The sequence below is a fragment of the Onychostoma macrolepis genome, chromosome 15 (genome assembly GCF_012432095.1).
Source record: "Onychostoma macrolepis isolate SWU-2019 chromosome 15, ASM1243209v1, whole genome shotgun sequence".
Classification (NCBI taxonomy): Eukaryota; Metazoa; Chordata; class Actinopteri; order Cypriniformes; family Cyprinidae; genus Onychostoma; species Onychostoma macrolepis.
The window spans coordinates 7,756,339-7,773,721 of record NC_081169.1 but is presented as its reverse complement, the minus strand read 5'-3'; the positions used below and the strand labels follow the sequence as shown (position 1 = coordinate 7,773,721).

The window sequence follows — 17,383 nt, the reverse complement described above, 5'->3', positions numbered from 1 at the left end:
GGCACAATCTCTGTGTTTTACACATTGTGCCTCCCGCTAGCTAGTTTATTGCTCGTTGTCTGTCTTTAGGTTTTCATTAAATCACACTGGAGCAGCAATAGAGGAGTAACAGGAAATGGGACATGTACAGTTGCTTCCATTCATGCGCATTTATTCTGTTATTCAAGCATCATTATTTCCATTAAAAAATAGTGCAAAATTAAGAAAATAACAATAGTACAACCAGAAGTGTACACAGTTTGTTCAGAAAACATAAGACTTGTGGTGATTATGTAGACAATGAAAATAACACTAATCACTGATATTAGTTCCAGCTAATTTCAGTGACTATTTCAAACTGGTTGAGTTCTAAATAGTAGAAATTATTCCTGAAATGTGAAAACAATGTGTAAAAAAAAAAAAATTATACTTTGAAAAAATTGAAAACATATCAAAATATAAATTAGCTTTGACCGCTTTATTGTGGTTTTCAAATACTAAGTTTCGTTCTTGCATATCTAGTAATCAATCACAACATAAGAAAAACACAGAACAGCAAATATGGTACTCATGGGAGAAAAAAATTCAGAAGAGTTTAAAAGGAAAAGAAGGTAAATAAAATAAGAGAATTTTAATTTCTGGTGAACTATTCCTTTAAAATGTAGCATACTTTTGTCAAAAACCATAGCTGTGAATGTAGCATTTGTATAGCTACAATTAAACATTGAGACTTTGGCAAAGGACACTTCCCCTGAGTGGTTTTGCATTTGGTGTTTTCTGACACTTTCAGTTCCTCAATTTCTCAGAAAAACCTACTGTACATTCTTGTTTTGCACCAAAAAAAAAAAAAAAAAAAAGAAACCTAAACATTATGATCATGACCCACCCAAAAAAACCTTCCCTTCCACTCCCCAACAAAAACTATATTTTCAGTTAAGTACCAAGGAGGAAACCACTAACTCAAAGAGAAATAGGTCATTTTGTGTTTCTTACTGTCTTTGTTTAATTTCAATGATCATTTAGTTGTTGCTGCCTGTTTGATCCACTGCTTGAAGTAGTGTACTTCTAGCACCCGTGTTTTGATAACTGACGCTGGGTCAAACTCGCTGTTGTAGCGCAGATCGAGGTGGTGAGCACCTCCATCAATCATAATGGCAACCAGAGATTCTGAAAGACTTCTGGTCACTCCACCGCTCATCCATGGATCAAGATTTCCATTACTGAAAAAGACAACACATCTTTAGGTCTCATAGTATCACTAAATGCAGTACATCTACCCCAACTAGAACATATAAATGGAACGTTTCAATTATAGTATTAAAATCTCTGTTGCAAAACCAAGTGAGCTGCCTTCTTATAAAACCTTACAAGCTGGCATACAGTGGGTACGGAAAGTATTCAGACCCCCATAAATTTTTCACTCTGTTATATTGCAGCCATTTTCTAAAATAATTTAAGTTCTTTTTTTTTTTTTTTTTCAATGTACACACAGCACCCCATATTGACAGAAAAACACAGAATTGTTGACATTTTTGCAGATTTATTAAAAAAGAAAAACTGAAATATCACACTGTGACACTCATATATTTAACTGTCCATTTCTTCTGATCATCCTTGAGATGGTTCTACACCTTCATTTGAGTCCAGCTGTGTTTGATTATACTGACTGGACTTGATTAGGAAAGCCACACACCTGTCTATATAAGACCTTACAGCTCACAGTGCATGTCAGAGCAAATGAGAATCATGAGGTCAAAGGAACTGCCTGAAGAGCTCAGAGACAGAATTGTGGCAAGGCACAGATCTGGCCAAGGTTACAAAAAAATTTCTGCTGCACTTAAGGTTCATAAGAGCACAGTGGCCTCCATAATCCTTAAATTGAAGACGTTTGGGACGACCAGAACCCTTCCTCGAGCTGGCCATCCAGCCAAACTGAGCTATCGGGGGAGAAGAGCCTTGCTGAGAGAGGTAAAGAAGAACCCAAAGATCACTGTGGCTGAGCTCCAGAGATGCAGTTGGGAGATGGGAGAAAGTTGTAGAAAGTCAACCATCACTGCAGCCCTCCACCAGTCGGGGCTTTATGGCAGAGTGGCCCGACGGAAGCCTCTCCTCAGTGCAAGACACATGAAAGCCCGCATGGAGTTTGCTAAAAAACACCTGAATAAGATTCTCTGGTCTGATGAGACCAAGATAGAACTTTTTGACCTTAATTCTAAGCGGTATGTGTGGAGAAAACCAGGCACTGCTCATCACCTGTCCAATACAGTCCCAACAGTGAAGCATGGTGGTGGCAGCATCATGCTGTGGGGTGTTTTTCAGCTGCAGGGACAGGACGACTGGTTGCAATCGAGGAAAGATGAATGCGGTCAAGTACAGGGATATCCTGGACAAAAACCTTCTCCAGAGTGCTCAGGACCTCAGACTGGGCCGAAGGTTTACCTTCCAACAAGACAATGACCCTAAGCACACAGCTAAAATAACGAAGGAGTGGCTTCACAACAACTCCGTGACTGTTCTTGAATGGCCCAGCCAGAGCCCTGACTTAAACCCAATTGAGCATCTCTGGAGAGACCTAAAAATGCCACCAACATTTACCATCCAACCTGACAGAACTGGAGAGGATCTGCAAGGAGGAATGGCAGAGGATCCCCAAATCCAGGTGTGAAAAACTTCCATCTTTCCCAAAAAGACTCATGGCTGTATTAGATCAAAAGGGTGCTTCTACTAAATACTGAGCAAAGGGTCTGAATACTTAGGACCATGTGATATTTCAGCTTTTCTTTTTTAATAAATCTGCAAAAATGTCAACAATTCTGTGTTTTTCTGTCAATATGGGGTACTGTGTGTACATTGAGGGAAAAAAAATTAACTTAAATGATTTTATCAAATGGCTGCAATATAACAAAGAGTGAACAATTTAAGGGGGTCTGAATACTTTCCGTACCCACTGTATATAGACACCTAACAGGAAAGTTGTTCAAAACTTTCTAAAATACCTTGTGATGCCCAAATTTTGAGGCACCATTTAATGTAGGCTATGACTTGTTGAGAAGGCTATACCAGAATGCATTGCAACATTGAAGATGACTGAATCTTTTGGAACAGAACTAATATCTAAACCTTAATTACGGTATAAAGTGAAAAATTAAGGCAGTGCTTTATATTATAAAAAAACAAAAAGGTCCTACCTGAAGATGATGTTGCTGTGAGCACTTATGTTTCTCCCACCGTACACAATTTCTGCCCAGTCTTCCCGTGGCCGCACTCCAAACTGGCTGTAGCACTCGTCGGAGAAGGCCTGGAAGTTCCATGGCTGTGGCTCAAACATGTCAGCAACGCCGTCTGTGCACATTGGCATTACCATCTCTGTACAGCTCTGCAAATATTACACCACATCATAGTAGTTTTTAGCCTTATAACATTTATGAAAATACACAGAAAACGACATAAAGGCACCACAAAGGTATCATAAAGTTGTCCTACATTAGCTTTGTGAGAAAAACAGATCAAGTGTGACCTAACAGACCAAAGACTTCCAAGTAATTTTTTTGTCAATAACAATTTCAATTTTGGTCTGTTCTTAAGTTATAGGTACAGTGGCCCAGCAGTGCACAATACAACAAAAATTTTAAACACAACAACAGGGTCTGGCAGAAACAAGCTGAAACACAATGAAATTAGCACACAACAACAGAAATAAGCCACGACACAACACCATGAAAACAAGCTACAACACAGCGAAATTAGTCCTATGGGTTGTGTTGTGGAGATTTTGTTGTGTTGTGCACTACTGGGTCGCTTTGACATTTAAATTTTGGAATACAGCGCAAAAAAAAACTTTCATAGTGCTTTTTGGCATTTTTGGAGCTCCACTACTTTCTTCCATAATTAATTTTTATGTATGGAAAAGCACAACATCATAATTCTTCAACAACATGTGAATCAAAATAAAACAGAATGCAATGACCTATATAAATAAATGTGGCCATATCAAGTCAAACTAGCAAACATTTTAATATTTTACCTGGTAGAACCAACCAAGTAAGCCCAGATTCCCAGTAGCGGTTTGTGAGGTGTTGAGACAGACTGCATCTCCCGTGTAATTGTAGTACACCCTTACGGCTTGAGAGATACCATTCAACAGCTGTTTGTCTGATGCACTGGTATTAAAATGAAGATTTTTGCAGACCACCTGAGAATCAGAAAAACACATGTAAATCACAGAGCAAACAGCTGGCTTTGTGTTCAGAGAGATGGCAACGGTTCTGCTTTATTGCATAACAAAGGCACAAATTACAATTTGGATCTGCAAACAAGCAAAGCTGTGTCTGTATGAAGATGTTCCATATGTCCCAGTTCTTTCAAAACAATCTTTCTGTGAAATCCCCCATGCAGCTTTTTTTGTGGAATCATCTGATTTGCATGTGAAATTGAGTGGAATGGAATTCTGCTGGAGTGGAATTCATCACAGTCAAGCTGGAACAAAGTAAAAATGTTTCAAAGACAAAGAAAGAAACCTTGACAAACATATCAAGCTATGCAGTTATCTATGGAAAATGACTCCACATAAATTGGATTGGATTGGATTGCAGTAATGCAAATATGTGTTGCAATGTCAGTACTGCCACAAGGGGCACTATAGAGAGAATTAATGTTGGCATGGAATGAAATTTATCTCAGTTGTAAATACACGTCACAGAAAATTTTCTGGTTTAAACCTGTCCCTTCACAATCGACCGCACGTTCACATTCATTTTTGAGTGCAACGTCAACACCTCAAAATCCAATCAAACAATGGATAGAACCAAGTCACCGACCAACATTTTTTCTTCTTTTTCAATAATCCATTACACTCAGATGTTTGTCACACTACAAAATAAAAGATTTGTCGCTACTTTCGTTTCATCTGGACTTCAAAGCAAACTGTCTCAACTACTGAGATGGTAAATCATTTTTATGTTTGCTAAATTATATAATTAAGCTAGCTTGTTGGCTTAAACATTCTAAGGTAACTCACCAAATTAAGTACTGTTCGCCAATTGTTCATGTCTGCATTTCCATACTTAAACGTAAAAAAAAAAAAAAAAAAATCGGTTTTATTTTATTTTAAGGTCCAATTCTCACTATTAACAAACCATTAACTACGACTTTTGCCTCAATAAATTTCTAAATTGCTGCTTATTAATAATTAGTAAGGTAGTAGTTAAGTTTAGGTATTGGCTAGGATTAGGGATGTAGAATATGGTCATGCACAATATGTGCTTTATAAGTACTAATACACAGCCAATGTGTTAATAATAGACATGCAAATAAGCAACAAGTGAATAGCAAGAATTGGTCCCTATACTAAAGTGTTACCAACAATTCTGGTCATAGAGATGTTGCTTGTTGAAGCTGTTTTTGCCAAGATGAAGTTTGAAACTCTGCACTTCTTGCATACCTTTGGTTCAGCCAATGTTTGCTTGTCAGAAAACTCAAACTAACAATAAGCGCCATAGTGTTGACTTGAGGTGCGAACACATTAGCAATTTATTTGCGAAATGTCAGTCACTGCAGTCCGTTCTCAATAGTGTGTAATAAGATTTTTATTGGTAAATGAAAAAAATCCCTTGAACAACATGAATCCTTTGCGAAATTTTCAACAATATGGACGCTTAGACAATTTGCATAGAAAAACAAAACACGTTTTAGAGCATATGAAATCAGTCCACAAATTAACAAGTTTGTGTTCTGATGCGGCCAGCATTAATGAATCTCTTAATGCTTATTCAGGAGAAAGCAAGTGTGTGATTTTAGTATGAGGTATTTATGTGAAACTCCCACCAATTACTACTGATAAGACTTCAAAATAATTTCGCCATGCAACGATGAAAGTGACCACAATTTTACTCATAGTTATCACTACACGTTAAACTGGGATAGTAGAATTTATTTTAGCATCGCAACACACATCACCCATAATGGGATGATATTTGTCATGTCTGACTTTGAGTGGGTTTGAGAAGGTTGTTGCTAACCTTTTCTTCCGAGATGGTGGTCTGTGCGTGAGATAAGCTGCACGCATGTCCGAGCAAAGATTTATACTATGACAAAACCAGCAGAGGCTGTCCAAAGCACCTTCTCTCTACTTTTCAGATGGGATTAGGCTTATACATTCATCTCCAGCAACAGATTTCCCACTCCTAAGCCTTCAATACCCCCTTCTCTCAGTCACTCACATAATCACATTAGCTTTGTCATTAAAAAGCCTCCTCTTTGCACCCGCTGCCTAAACTGCTTTAGCCACCCATAGGGGTTGCATACATTACCAGATTTGGGGAGAAAACTTCTCAAGAGTGAACCATCTGAGCTTTTGCAATGTCTGCAAAGTCTTCATATGTGCTAGAAATAAGCTACAGTTACCAACAAAAAACAAAAAAACAAATAGGGTAATGTACCTAAAAGCTTCTAAATAAAATAATGAAATGATTAAACCATTTCATCAAAAATAAAGCTTTTGTGATTCAAATTTCACAATGCCAACTCTATCTCTGTTCCAAAACCTACTGAATTGCCTTGATTGGATCATTTTAATCAAATCAACAAATAGCTATTTAGGCATTGCTTTAGCAAACTAGTGTTCAGTCTGGCTTCATCTTGTATGTAATGCTGACTCTTCATGATTCAATGATTTTTATATTTATTTTGCTCGTTTACTATCATCTTTCACTCTGAAATGTCAAACATGGATGTAAAGTGTGTTGCACATGGCAACACAGATTCATTTTAAAATGTCCTCTAGGTCAGCAGCTCACTAGCTTTAGGATCAGAGCTTATATTACTTTCTTGTCATGCACACTAGGGCTCTTCATATTCATTTTCTTTTGCTTTGTCAGATAGATTCAATGAATGAAAATACGGATGCCTCAGGAGTCCTGACAATAAACATGTTTTCTGTCCACGCTACCCTCTAACCAAAACCGAACAAAAACCTGAACAAAAGCTCAATTCTGAGGGTGAAAGAAAACAGAAGCTATATGAATATGAATGAAGCTATTTGCATACTGATGTAAATGGGCACAACGACTGACTTATTATCAGAGGTGAGTCAGCATTAATGAGAAAATCATTCAGCGAGAATGATTCATACCGACTAGCTGTGAAATCCAACTGCTAAAGTAGAATTTTATTGTTAATGACTTTTGTTGTGTTTTACTCATTCATTATGCTTGTCAAGTGTGTCATACTTCATTCTAGACCATGTAATACTTTTTTTCTTCATTTTTACCACTTCATAGTCACAATTTACAGAAAAAACATGCCATTTATGTAAAAATGATAGGAAAAGGTCAGTTCTAGTGTTCTGAAATAAATGCATAAATAATTCAAGTATCATGTAAGCATCGTACCATAGTATATGAATTTGGTAATAATTCTTCAACATGATACATTTTAATTACATTTGTACATTTATGCACCTGGCAGACATTTCCATCAGTGCTTTCAAGGTATGAACTTTATCAGAAGGTGTGTGCCACAGTATGTTCTGTAAGGAAAGCTTGGAAGTGAACTTATCATACCTTAACAGGCCAGGCTGGAAGTGGTTGGAGGAAGTTAGCTTCATATGGATAATCCACCATGGCCAAGTTCACCCAGGTTTCCTGCAGCCAAGCCTTGAAGCCATCCACATCGTCTCGAGTCTTTAAAGGATTACACAGTCCAAACTCCTGAGACAGCCACTGCAGACCCTCACCTATAAAAGGAAAGCCAATCAAATGAGTCCAAGAAAACCTATAAGCTTCAAAAAGAGAGTTTCTACAAAACCATGGAGTGTCACAAAATCCTTCAACAATCAGTGTTGGCTAGTAAAGGAGTACAGATCAAAATCAGCAAAACAAAAATCAATTACACATAATTAGATTACAGAGATTTTTGTATTGTTTATTTATTTTTTAAATTACAGACTGATTACCTATTTAGTGTTTAAGAAATATTTCCCTTTTTTCTCTTTCCATTCAGAAAAAAAAAGACTAGATAACACGTAATCATATCAAGTTTCCTAAATATGAAATAAAAGATTATATTATTGATTCTCATTTTAATTGTACCTTTTGTAATCAGTACCGCATCTTCCAAACATTTTCAACAATATTATCTACACATAAAATATTTTTAACAAGGGGCAAAGCAGCATAGCAATCACATTCACCAACCTGTTGCTGAGACCCTGTCAATAGCCGCCCATGACCTCCTGATGTTGCTGCTACAGTTGGTGCCACTGATGGTGAAGTCATTGGTGACCACTTTGTAAAACTCTCCACATGGCACAATGAACTGCCAGATGGGAGCGGACGCAGCAAGAGCACTGAAAACACCAGAAGGTCACACTCACTGATCATTCCATTTCACAGTAGAAAAATCAACCCATAATCATGCACTTCTCTGCTGCATTACATCACCTTCCTTAATTAAACACATGGTTACACATTACTGTTATGCATTTTACTATTCCAGAATCCCATGGCACTCTAAACATAAGATATTATTCAGTTTCTAGGAATCATACTCCATTAAGTATGTACTAATGCACTTTTAATAGACTAATATTTCATATTTAGATATAAACTACACTAGCTGTGACCTTTAAGCACTTATTAAATGTTTGCAATATCATCTTGAGACTAATACACGCCAACCTGCCAAATGCGAGTGAAAATCAACCGTGGCAGGTAAAACATTTCTACTTGCGGATTATGATTTAGAGATGCTGCCTCTGAAACAGAAGCCTCTAACATTAAAAAAGAAAATGTATAAAGAGGGCTGCACATGGGACGAGAACGTCTTTAAATTTAAAGATGCATCATGCACCTCAGCACTCGGTGACCTCGCTCTGGGCTTTACATGGTCTTCTGCTTCATGGCTAAGTTGTTGCTGTTTCTAAACGCTTTCACTTTACAATAATACCACTTACTGTCGACCATGGAATATCTAGCAGGGATAAAATTTCACAAATTACTGCAAAGGTGGCCACATAATATCATAGAACCATGCTTGAATACACTAAGCTACAAAGAACAACTTTTTTTTACAAATGTTTGTAAATGCAGACTGTATCTAGGTGCTTGATTTCATATACCTGTGGCAATAGGTCTGATTGAAACACCTGAATTCAATAATTAGGAGGTGTCCCAGTTTGTCCATATTATCCATATAATGTGTGCATATATGTGTACATGTTTATATATGCATGTATGTACACATACATATGTCTGGGTTTAAAAATTTTGGGGTCAGTAAGAACAAGTTCAAATTACAAAATGATACAAATTATTTCTATTTGAAATTAGTGCTGTTCTTTTGAACTTTGACTAATAAAAAAAAAAAAATCAAAGTTCAAAAGAAAAAAGTATTAGATTTTCCACAAAAAAAAATAAATAAAGAAATGAAAAAGAAATGTTGAGCAGCAAATAAGCATATTTATTTCTGAAGGAACATGTGACACTGTAGATTGGAGTTAAGGCTGCTGAACATTTAGCTCTGCCATAACAGGAATAAAGTGCATTTTAAAATATGTTGAAATAAAAACAGTTATTTAAATTCGTAATCATTTCATAAAATTATATTTTTTGGTAAAAAACAGTAGTGAATATCATTTTAAGTATAAATTTTAAGCATAAAGTATTTTTTATTCATATTTGCTGTTAATATTCTGGTACACATGAACAAACACTCACCCTACAACTGCACTGGGATACTTCATCCTCAGCCAGGCCGCCAGCATCCCGCCATAGGAGCCGCCAATGGCGATGACTGAACTCTTCTGAGCTCCAGGCAGGGTTTTTTTCAGAGCTTTGATGAGCACTGCAAAGTCAGCTAAAGCCTGTTCTGAGGTCAGGTAGTTCAGATACTTTGCATTCTGTAGAAAAGGAAAGACAGGCCCAGAAGGTCAAGGACAGTGTTAGCTAAATGACCTTTACTGCTCGACATGAGCAGCAGTATGGACTCACGCTGTAAGACTCTTCGCCGAACGGCATGGACTCTCCATAGTAGCGATGTTCAGCAAAAACCAGCAAAGCTCCCAGCTCTTCTGCTACATCCCACATGAAACCCTAGGGAAAAGAAGAGGTTGAGATATCGAGCTTCCATTTCGACTAAGGGTTAGCAGCATAGTAACTAAATCTTTATTCTTCCTCTGGATGGCAAAATTTTAATATTGTATCAGTATTTTTCATAATGCTATAAATATAATGTGAATAACACTGATACTGATTATCTATGGACACTGTGTTTATTATTATCATCAACTGTTAAAGGTGAAGCTCATGATTTCTGCAGAACCAAACAGAATAGAGTGCAACAACGCCTGTCCACTTTTTCAGTGGCCTTGGTTCCAGAAGTGTTTTTCCCCCATCCATTTTTCCTGTTTTTTGGCAAGGAAATCTACTGTTGAACATGATTATTTAAAAAAAATAAAATAAAGTTGAAATAATGCGATGGCTTTGTCTACAAAAACATGTATCATCAATTAACAACTTTGAAGCTCACAGTAGGTCTGTATTTAAAAGGTTTATAGATTATTATTCCAAAAAATAATATATAATAATAATATATATATATATATATATATATATATATATATATATATATATATATATATATATATATATATATATATATATATATATATATATATATATATATTCTCTATACCTCTATAGAAGTTTTTTTTTTTTTAAATGCATATTTACAGTGTTGTTGCAGAACCATGTGATGTCTCCTTCATTGCCCGTGTAAAACAGGATTGGGCCTCCTTCCTTGTGCCAGTGCTGGTCATTGAGAAGATACTTCTGTTTGAATGTGCCATTCTCCAAGAAGCCAAAATGGTCAATCTGTATTAAAAGAAGTCTGATTAAGACACAAAAATAACTGCTTTTATTTAAAAAAGGAAAAAGAAAAAAAAGAAAAGAAAAGAAAATTAGAAAAAAAGGAAAATTTTAATACATTTGAAATATTTCTAAGCACACATACATTTTCAACAAAAAAAGTTGAGCCAACTTAAAATTTTAAGGCAACCAGCTTCAGCAGATTTTTGAGTTTGCTCAATTTATTTTTGTGGGAGATTCTCAAATTTTTTATTGTATAAACTTAAAACGACAAGTTGCGAAAACTCAAAAATCTGCTGAAGCTGGTTGCCTTAAAATTTTAAGTTGGCTCAACTTTTCTTTTTCTTTTTTTTACAGTGTGGGTGTTGTCAGAATGAGAGTTCAAACAACTAAAAAAACACACACATTAATCCACAAGTAATCACTGCAGTCAAGTAAACATCTTGTAAAGCGAAAACCTGCATGTTTGTAATTAACAAATCCATCAAGACATTTTAACTTTAAACCTTTGCTAGTTCATAATCGATTATAATGTTTGCTCCAGTGAAACCGTCCATCCCCTGTTGTCCTCTCACATCAAAATCCACCCACACATTTGTTTAGAACTGATTTGGATTGTTTTCACTTGTAAGCTAGATCTGTGCATATTTCTCCCCTGATTCAGACAAAATGACTTTCACTGGAGATATGGATAGACGACTCATATTTAAGCCAGAAGCAACAGCTTGAAGTTGGATTTGATGGATTTGTTTATTACAAACACACACATTTTCATTTCACAAGACATTAATTGATGCACTGAAGTTATGTGAATTACTTTTATTGTGATGTTTTTATCAGAATGAGAATGGACTCTCATTCCGATGGCACCCATTCACTGCAGAGGATCCTTTGGTGTGCAAGTGACTTAACCTGTTCCGATCAAGAAACAAACTCATATACATATTAGGTATAACATATACATGAAAGTAAGTAAATTTTCTGCAAACTGTAATTTTTGGGAGAAACTAGTCCTTTCTTAATGTTGTTCTCCTGCTGTTTTAACCATAAACAGTTACAATGTTGTTACATCCCTGTTGTACAGTAATGGTACAAGACTGTCTTTATTTCTGGGTGTTCTCCTCAATCTTCTGGCCTTCAGCCATCTTGTATTGTTGAGCGTAAAACCTCAGAGCAGGATGGAGGGATAATTAGCCTCAATTTGTATTAAAATCTAGCGCCAGCATCAGGGATGCCACATTAGTTCCGGTTTGAGCAGAATTGTAATATCCATTCACCCGGTCCAGGGGCCGTTCACTGTCTTCTACATTTCCATAAATTCTCCAAGTTTGAGGGAAGAAGTAAAAAGAATGTTAAAATTTGTTCCCAGAGCTGCAACGCTGCAGTTCTTAACAGTTCTCACTCTTCTGAATCCCACCCAACACTTAATAAAGAATGTTCTCTCTAGTGTTTTGTTTTTTTTTGTAAATACCCTCTTTCTCCTCCCGTTGGCAACAAAAGAGCCAGAAATTTTATGAGCCAGTGACAGCAAAAGGACTCAGAGCGCTCACAGTTACATTCATTCAACAGCAGTCAGAGCCTGGCTGCAGGTCAAATGAGTGTCAGCTATATTCACATGCTTTAGTGAGTTATTTTCTGTGTAAGCTGTAACAACTCAAGCCTCGAGCTCTAGAAAATGGCCTTTATACATGATTTATAAGCCTATTCATTTCCACTTAAAAAAATATATATATATTTACAATATTTTAATCATAAAAGTACATGCATTTTCTTGATAAAATAGATAAAACAATTATAAATATAATAATAATTTTTTTTTTTTAAATAGTTTACAATAAATGTACATGCATTTTATTTTTGAATATTAGGGTAAAATTATTATAAATATCAGAATTTTCAAATATTTCACATTTAATTTTAAAATAATATACAAAATCGAATTTTCAGCAGACATTATTTCAGGATTTTCTGATGAATAGAAAGAAAAGAACACCACATATTTTAATTAGAAGTCTTTAGTAACATTATAAATGTGTTTTGTGTCACTCACTATAGATTAATTTAATGCATCCTTGCTCAATAAAAGTATTAATTACTTTAAAAAAAAAAAAAAAAAAAGAAAGAAATCTTAATGACCCTGAACTTTTGAACGGTAGTATAACTTCTTTTTTATATAATATCCTTATTCTGTTGTGAATTACACATAAAGTGAAATCTTCTATATAATAATCTTTAAAAGGACTATGGCGGATTCGAGAACTGAATGTACTCCTATAACTTTAAAACAAAACATCTGAGTTTGGCTGCAGAGGTTAGATGAGTCACATTATGGACACCGGTTCAGAAATGCAGTGCCCTCTCCTGGTTGATACAGACTTTCAAAGCAAATGTACAACATGAGTCATCAATCTACTACCTGTTTCCATGTGAAAATGTGGAAGTGTGTCTTTTTTTTTTTTTTTACTTTAGCATGGCTAAAATCTTTTTCATAAGCTCTTTTAAGAAGAACCTGATCTACAGGAAAGCTGTGAACATTTTCCAGCTATAAAAACAACTTTTAAAACCCCAAAACAAAAATATCCACAGGGTTGGAACAACAAATCAGTGGATGAATTTTCATGTTTGACTTTTCCTCTGGAGAACACAAACTGTGAAGTTTTAAAGAACTTTCACACTGTTCCATTCCACCATTACAACAAATGTAGATGGTGACCAGAGATTGTCAGGCTTAAAAAAAGGAGTTTATATGAATCATGCACTTTATTTCAAGTTTATGTAATTTACTTTCACTGTAGGGAAAAGAGCAGCATGGAAATTCTTCCTAACATCATCTTTTGAATTCCACAGAAAATGTAAGTCATATGGGTTTAAAAAAAAAAAACATTATGGGGAATAAATTACGACAGAATTTTCATTTTTTTCAGTGAACTAATTCGATTTATTTATTTTTAAAGTACATGTTTTACACGGTACATTTATATAGTGTTGTACTACATACATAACATTTGCTGAAAGTTGAACTTATCTTTTTTTCCAGATATCTTTGTTCTATAGGGTACAAAACCTCTCCAAGTAAGCAACTGCCTAGCAACCATTTAGTGTACCCTAGAAGCCACATAACAACACCCTAAAAAGCACATAGAAGCCCTTAGCAACCACATATAGCATCATGGTAGCAAGTTTTGTGCAAGAAAGAAGCACGTAGGCTACTATGTTTTCATCATAAAAGTAAAAATCTAGTTTTAGGGTATGTATTGTCTATGATCATTACAGAATTTTTGCTTTATCGATGTGCAAGCTGAAATTATTGAGTATCGTGCTACTTATAAAAATACTTATTTTTAAAAAACACACACTCTGCATGTTTTCACTGTGTTATATAGCCTAGAATGCAGTTCTAACTATATGACTGCATTCTAAATACTGAATAGCCCCATCCAATATATGTGACCATGGACCACAAAACCAAAAACAGATTTGGTTGAATAAATGAGCTTTCATTGATGTATGGTTTGTTAGGATTGTTACAATATTTGGCTGAGATGCAACTCTGAGGGTGCAAAAAAAAAAAATCTAAATATTGAGAAAAATGCCTTTAAAGTTGTCCAAATGAAGTTCTTAGCAATGCATATTAATTTGATATTTTTATGGTAGGAAATGTGGAATATCCTAATGTTTTTGGGCATAAAAGAAAAATCGATAATTTGACCCACACAATGTATTGTTGGTTATTGCAACAAATATACCTGTGCTACTTTAAAGTGTAACAATATTTCATAATATTACTGTTTTTACTGTATTTTTATCAAATATATGCAGTCTGTCTGAGCACAAGAGACTTCATCTTCATCTTCAAAATGTAATTACTGTTTTAAAATGTAATTACGGCAAACGTTAGACCGGTAGTGTATCAGTACTGAAGAAATCCCAAAAAATATATGAGATTTTATTTTTTGCCAACATCACACCCTATATTTTGTTTCACATTAGTGCTTTTTGTTCCGTCTAATGAATTTGAAAACAGCTTTGCTCTTGGTTGCTTGTCAAACAGCGCTCTCCATTTCTCCATCCACAGCCAGCAACAGATGCTGAAAGGATATCCCCTCGACAACTGTTCAACTGCTCAATAAAGAGAATTAAAAAACGACAGACTACAGCTCAGCTCGAGCGGGAATGTGAAATGAAGCGCAGAGGGAATGTAAAATCCTAGACCCATGTTCCATTTCCTGTAGCGTTTCTACTTTGTAAATCCTCATTTTAACAGCCTCGTCTGTGCCGCTACGACTGAAGGCTACCGTTTAAGGCGTACTAAGTGCTGACAAGGACAAAACCAAGACAATGAGGAGCAAGAAAGCCAGGAAATGGCCCTAATCTTCCTGACGGCTCAGAGGATGAGTTGAACAGACACCGAGAAACAATTGCCTTCACTCTGGCGTCTCCAGGTCAAGACGTAATTAGGCTCAGAGTACAGCCTAACAGGATTGTTTTTGTCTAAAACTAGACGCTGGGCTTTTCCTGTGTCAGCTTTTCCCACAGATAGCGAGAAAAAGATTCATTTCTAAGCCACTCTTCAGGCTAAGAATGAGATTAAATGTTTCTGAGACTTAAATTATTAAACAACTGGCAGCATCATATCACGATTTAAATAATTATATATTAAAGAAAGAAATTAGCCACAGTGTATTTTAGTCAAAGCATGTTAAACCTGACACACACACACACACACACACACAAAAACCAAAATCAAGGGACTTTCAAGATCTCACTTTCAATTCAATAAAGTGAAAAACGGGCAGACTGCCAGCATCAAATGCTATGCATCTGCACACGGGCCTAAGCCCAGAGGGGCAAAAGGATCTGCTATTATTCTTTGGGGGCCACAAGGAAAAGGAAATTTCCTGCAGACACAATACAGAGCAGAACGGCACAGATTATGGACACATTAAATAAAGGAAATCCGTAACGGAAGCCCAGTTGTAAGTTAATGAGCAGCCACAACCAGATAAAACTGCTGCGGGTTGCAAAATAAGGCCTGATGGCAATGTGATCTATCACAAGACTTTCTGATTGACACAAGTTGATTGGAATGGCAATGCTTTGCAACTGTGATCTATCACAACAGCTGACATGTTAACAACAAACAAGTTGCTGTCACAAGTTTCTGATTACAATATCAAGGTTAGAGAAGGGTGTAATAGGTCTAACCACTATTTTTCAGATATTTACTCTTTTGTACATTATTGGTTACTGAACGCACTGATTAATTGCACTATTTGGCGGGTCGTATTTACTATTAAGTAAATATTACCTGAAAACGTACTTTTTACAGTCATTCGTTTTCAGGCGAGAAACATGTAGCATTTAAGCGCTACTGTTTTAAGCCACACCACAAAACATATGAATTAATTTTGCAGCCATTTAGAATAAATAACAAGCAACTTTGTATAATTAGAATGATTTAAACAATAATAATGACAATGATAACAAGAACAAAACAAATTACTGCTATAATTATTCTTGTCGTTTATACCATTTTATGCATATCTTTTTTATTTAAATTTGCAAAATAACATCCAAAAAGGCATATTATGTTTTATTGTTGCAGTCTAAATTGTATTATTTTAGTCTGTTTGTTTTAATATTTTAATTAGTTTTTTACTGTGTTAAAGCTGAAATTAGATAAATGCATATTGGTCATCAGAAAATTACATTAAAAAAATAATAATATTGTATATTCTTTGAAAAACAGTATCAAGTGATCTCTAAACAATGTAAACAAACTGATATCTTGACATGGATTTCTTATGGCCAAGAACAAACCAGGTAAGAGAAGCAATGAAGTAAGACACTTACCTGTTGATCAAAATAAAAAGTTTTGTATGAGACAGATGTGTGCTGAGAGTTGGTTTGGACTGTGTGTCTGCCTAAGAGCTGTGGTTTGAGCCCCAGTGCATTACAGCCGAGGATGAGGAGGAGGAGGAGGAAGTGCAGAGCAGTGTTGATCAGTCTCATGGCTGAATGAGTGAATCCCGGCCGTCACAGTGCATCTGAAAATATCAAGCGATGGATCATTTGCATACGAGGAACAAGGAAGGATGTCATATGACTCGTAGTTGCTCCATGACGCAAAAATTTGACAACTACATTAAAAACAAAAGAGATGCAATGTAAAGCCCTAATATAATACAATACCGTAGCTTTTACATTTTTATTTCTCAAATTTCAGAAAATGATCATGCAGTAAGCTTGATAAATCTGTTCGTCGTGTGCGAATAGTTATTAAAAGTGTCTATCTGTCTCTGTGCTCACTCAAAACGGATTATATCTCCTCTCTGTCGATAAATGGTATGTTTTGTTAACTTCATATAACGACACAACGTGCTTCCGTATTGTAAAAACGTGATCACCGCGATGCCTCATGGGTATTGTAGTTTCTTGTTATTCCTCATTTCCACTAATTTGTAGTAAAATCTTAATAAATATATATGGTATCCTATAATTTATTTATTAACATATTTGTCTATCTATATATCTATATATGT

The 17,383-nt window shown here is 35.6% G+C and overlaps 1 protein-coding gene across 3 annotated transcripts; it reads right to left on the bottom strand.

The window, feature by feature from the left end:
* Positions 1 to 438: 438 nt before the first annotated feature.
* prcp (prolylcarboxypeptidase (angiotensinase C)) lies at positions 439 to 17,254 on the bottom strand. 3 transcript variants are annotated; one of them, XM_058745492.1, is made up of 10 exons: positions 17,151 to 17,254; positions 16,695 to 16,888; positions 10,707 to 10,847; positions 9,966 to 10,067; positions 9,693 to 9,874; positions 8,172 to 8,323; positions 7,539 to 7,711; positions 4,004 to 4,171; positions 3,168 to 3,355; positions 439 to 1,199 (listed from the first exon to the last, which is right to left on the bottom strand). In XM_058745492.1, the coding sequence occupies exons 2-10, from the start codon at positions 16,851 to 16,853 to the stop codon at positions 995 to 997; spliced, it is 1,470 nt and encodes a 489-aa protein (XP_058601475.1). In that variant the 5' UTR covers positions 16,854 to 16,888; positions 17,151 to 17,254; the 3' UTR covers positions 439 to 994. The 3 variants fall into 3 exon arrangements, with proteins under 3 accessions (XP_058601475.1, XP_058601476.1, XP_058601474.1); XM_058745493.1 differs by having other exon boundaries at positions 17,034 to 17,235; XM_058745491.1 differs by having other exon boundaries at positions 17,046 to 17,235.
* Between the last annotated feature and the right edge of the window lie 129 nt (positions 17,255 to 17,383).

What these genes read in the sequence shown, in the direction of transcription:
- prcp (XM_058745492.1), bottom strand. Translation starts at nt 16,853, where the DNA reads ATGAGACTGATCAACACTGCTCTGCACTTCCTCCTCCTCCTCCTCATC. An exon ending in CATGGTTCTGCAACAACACT is followed by an intron (nt 10,068 to 10,706) that starts GTAAATATGCAT and finishes TCTTTTCCCTAG; the next exon opens with GGTTTCATGTGGGATGTAGC. An exon ending in TGACAGGGTCTCAGCAACAG is followed by an intron (nt 7,712 to 8,171) that starts GTTGGTGAATGT and finishes TTCCTTTTATAG; the next exon opens with GTGAGGGTCTGCAGTGGCTG.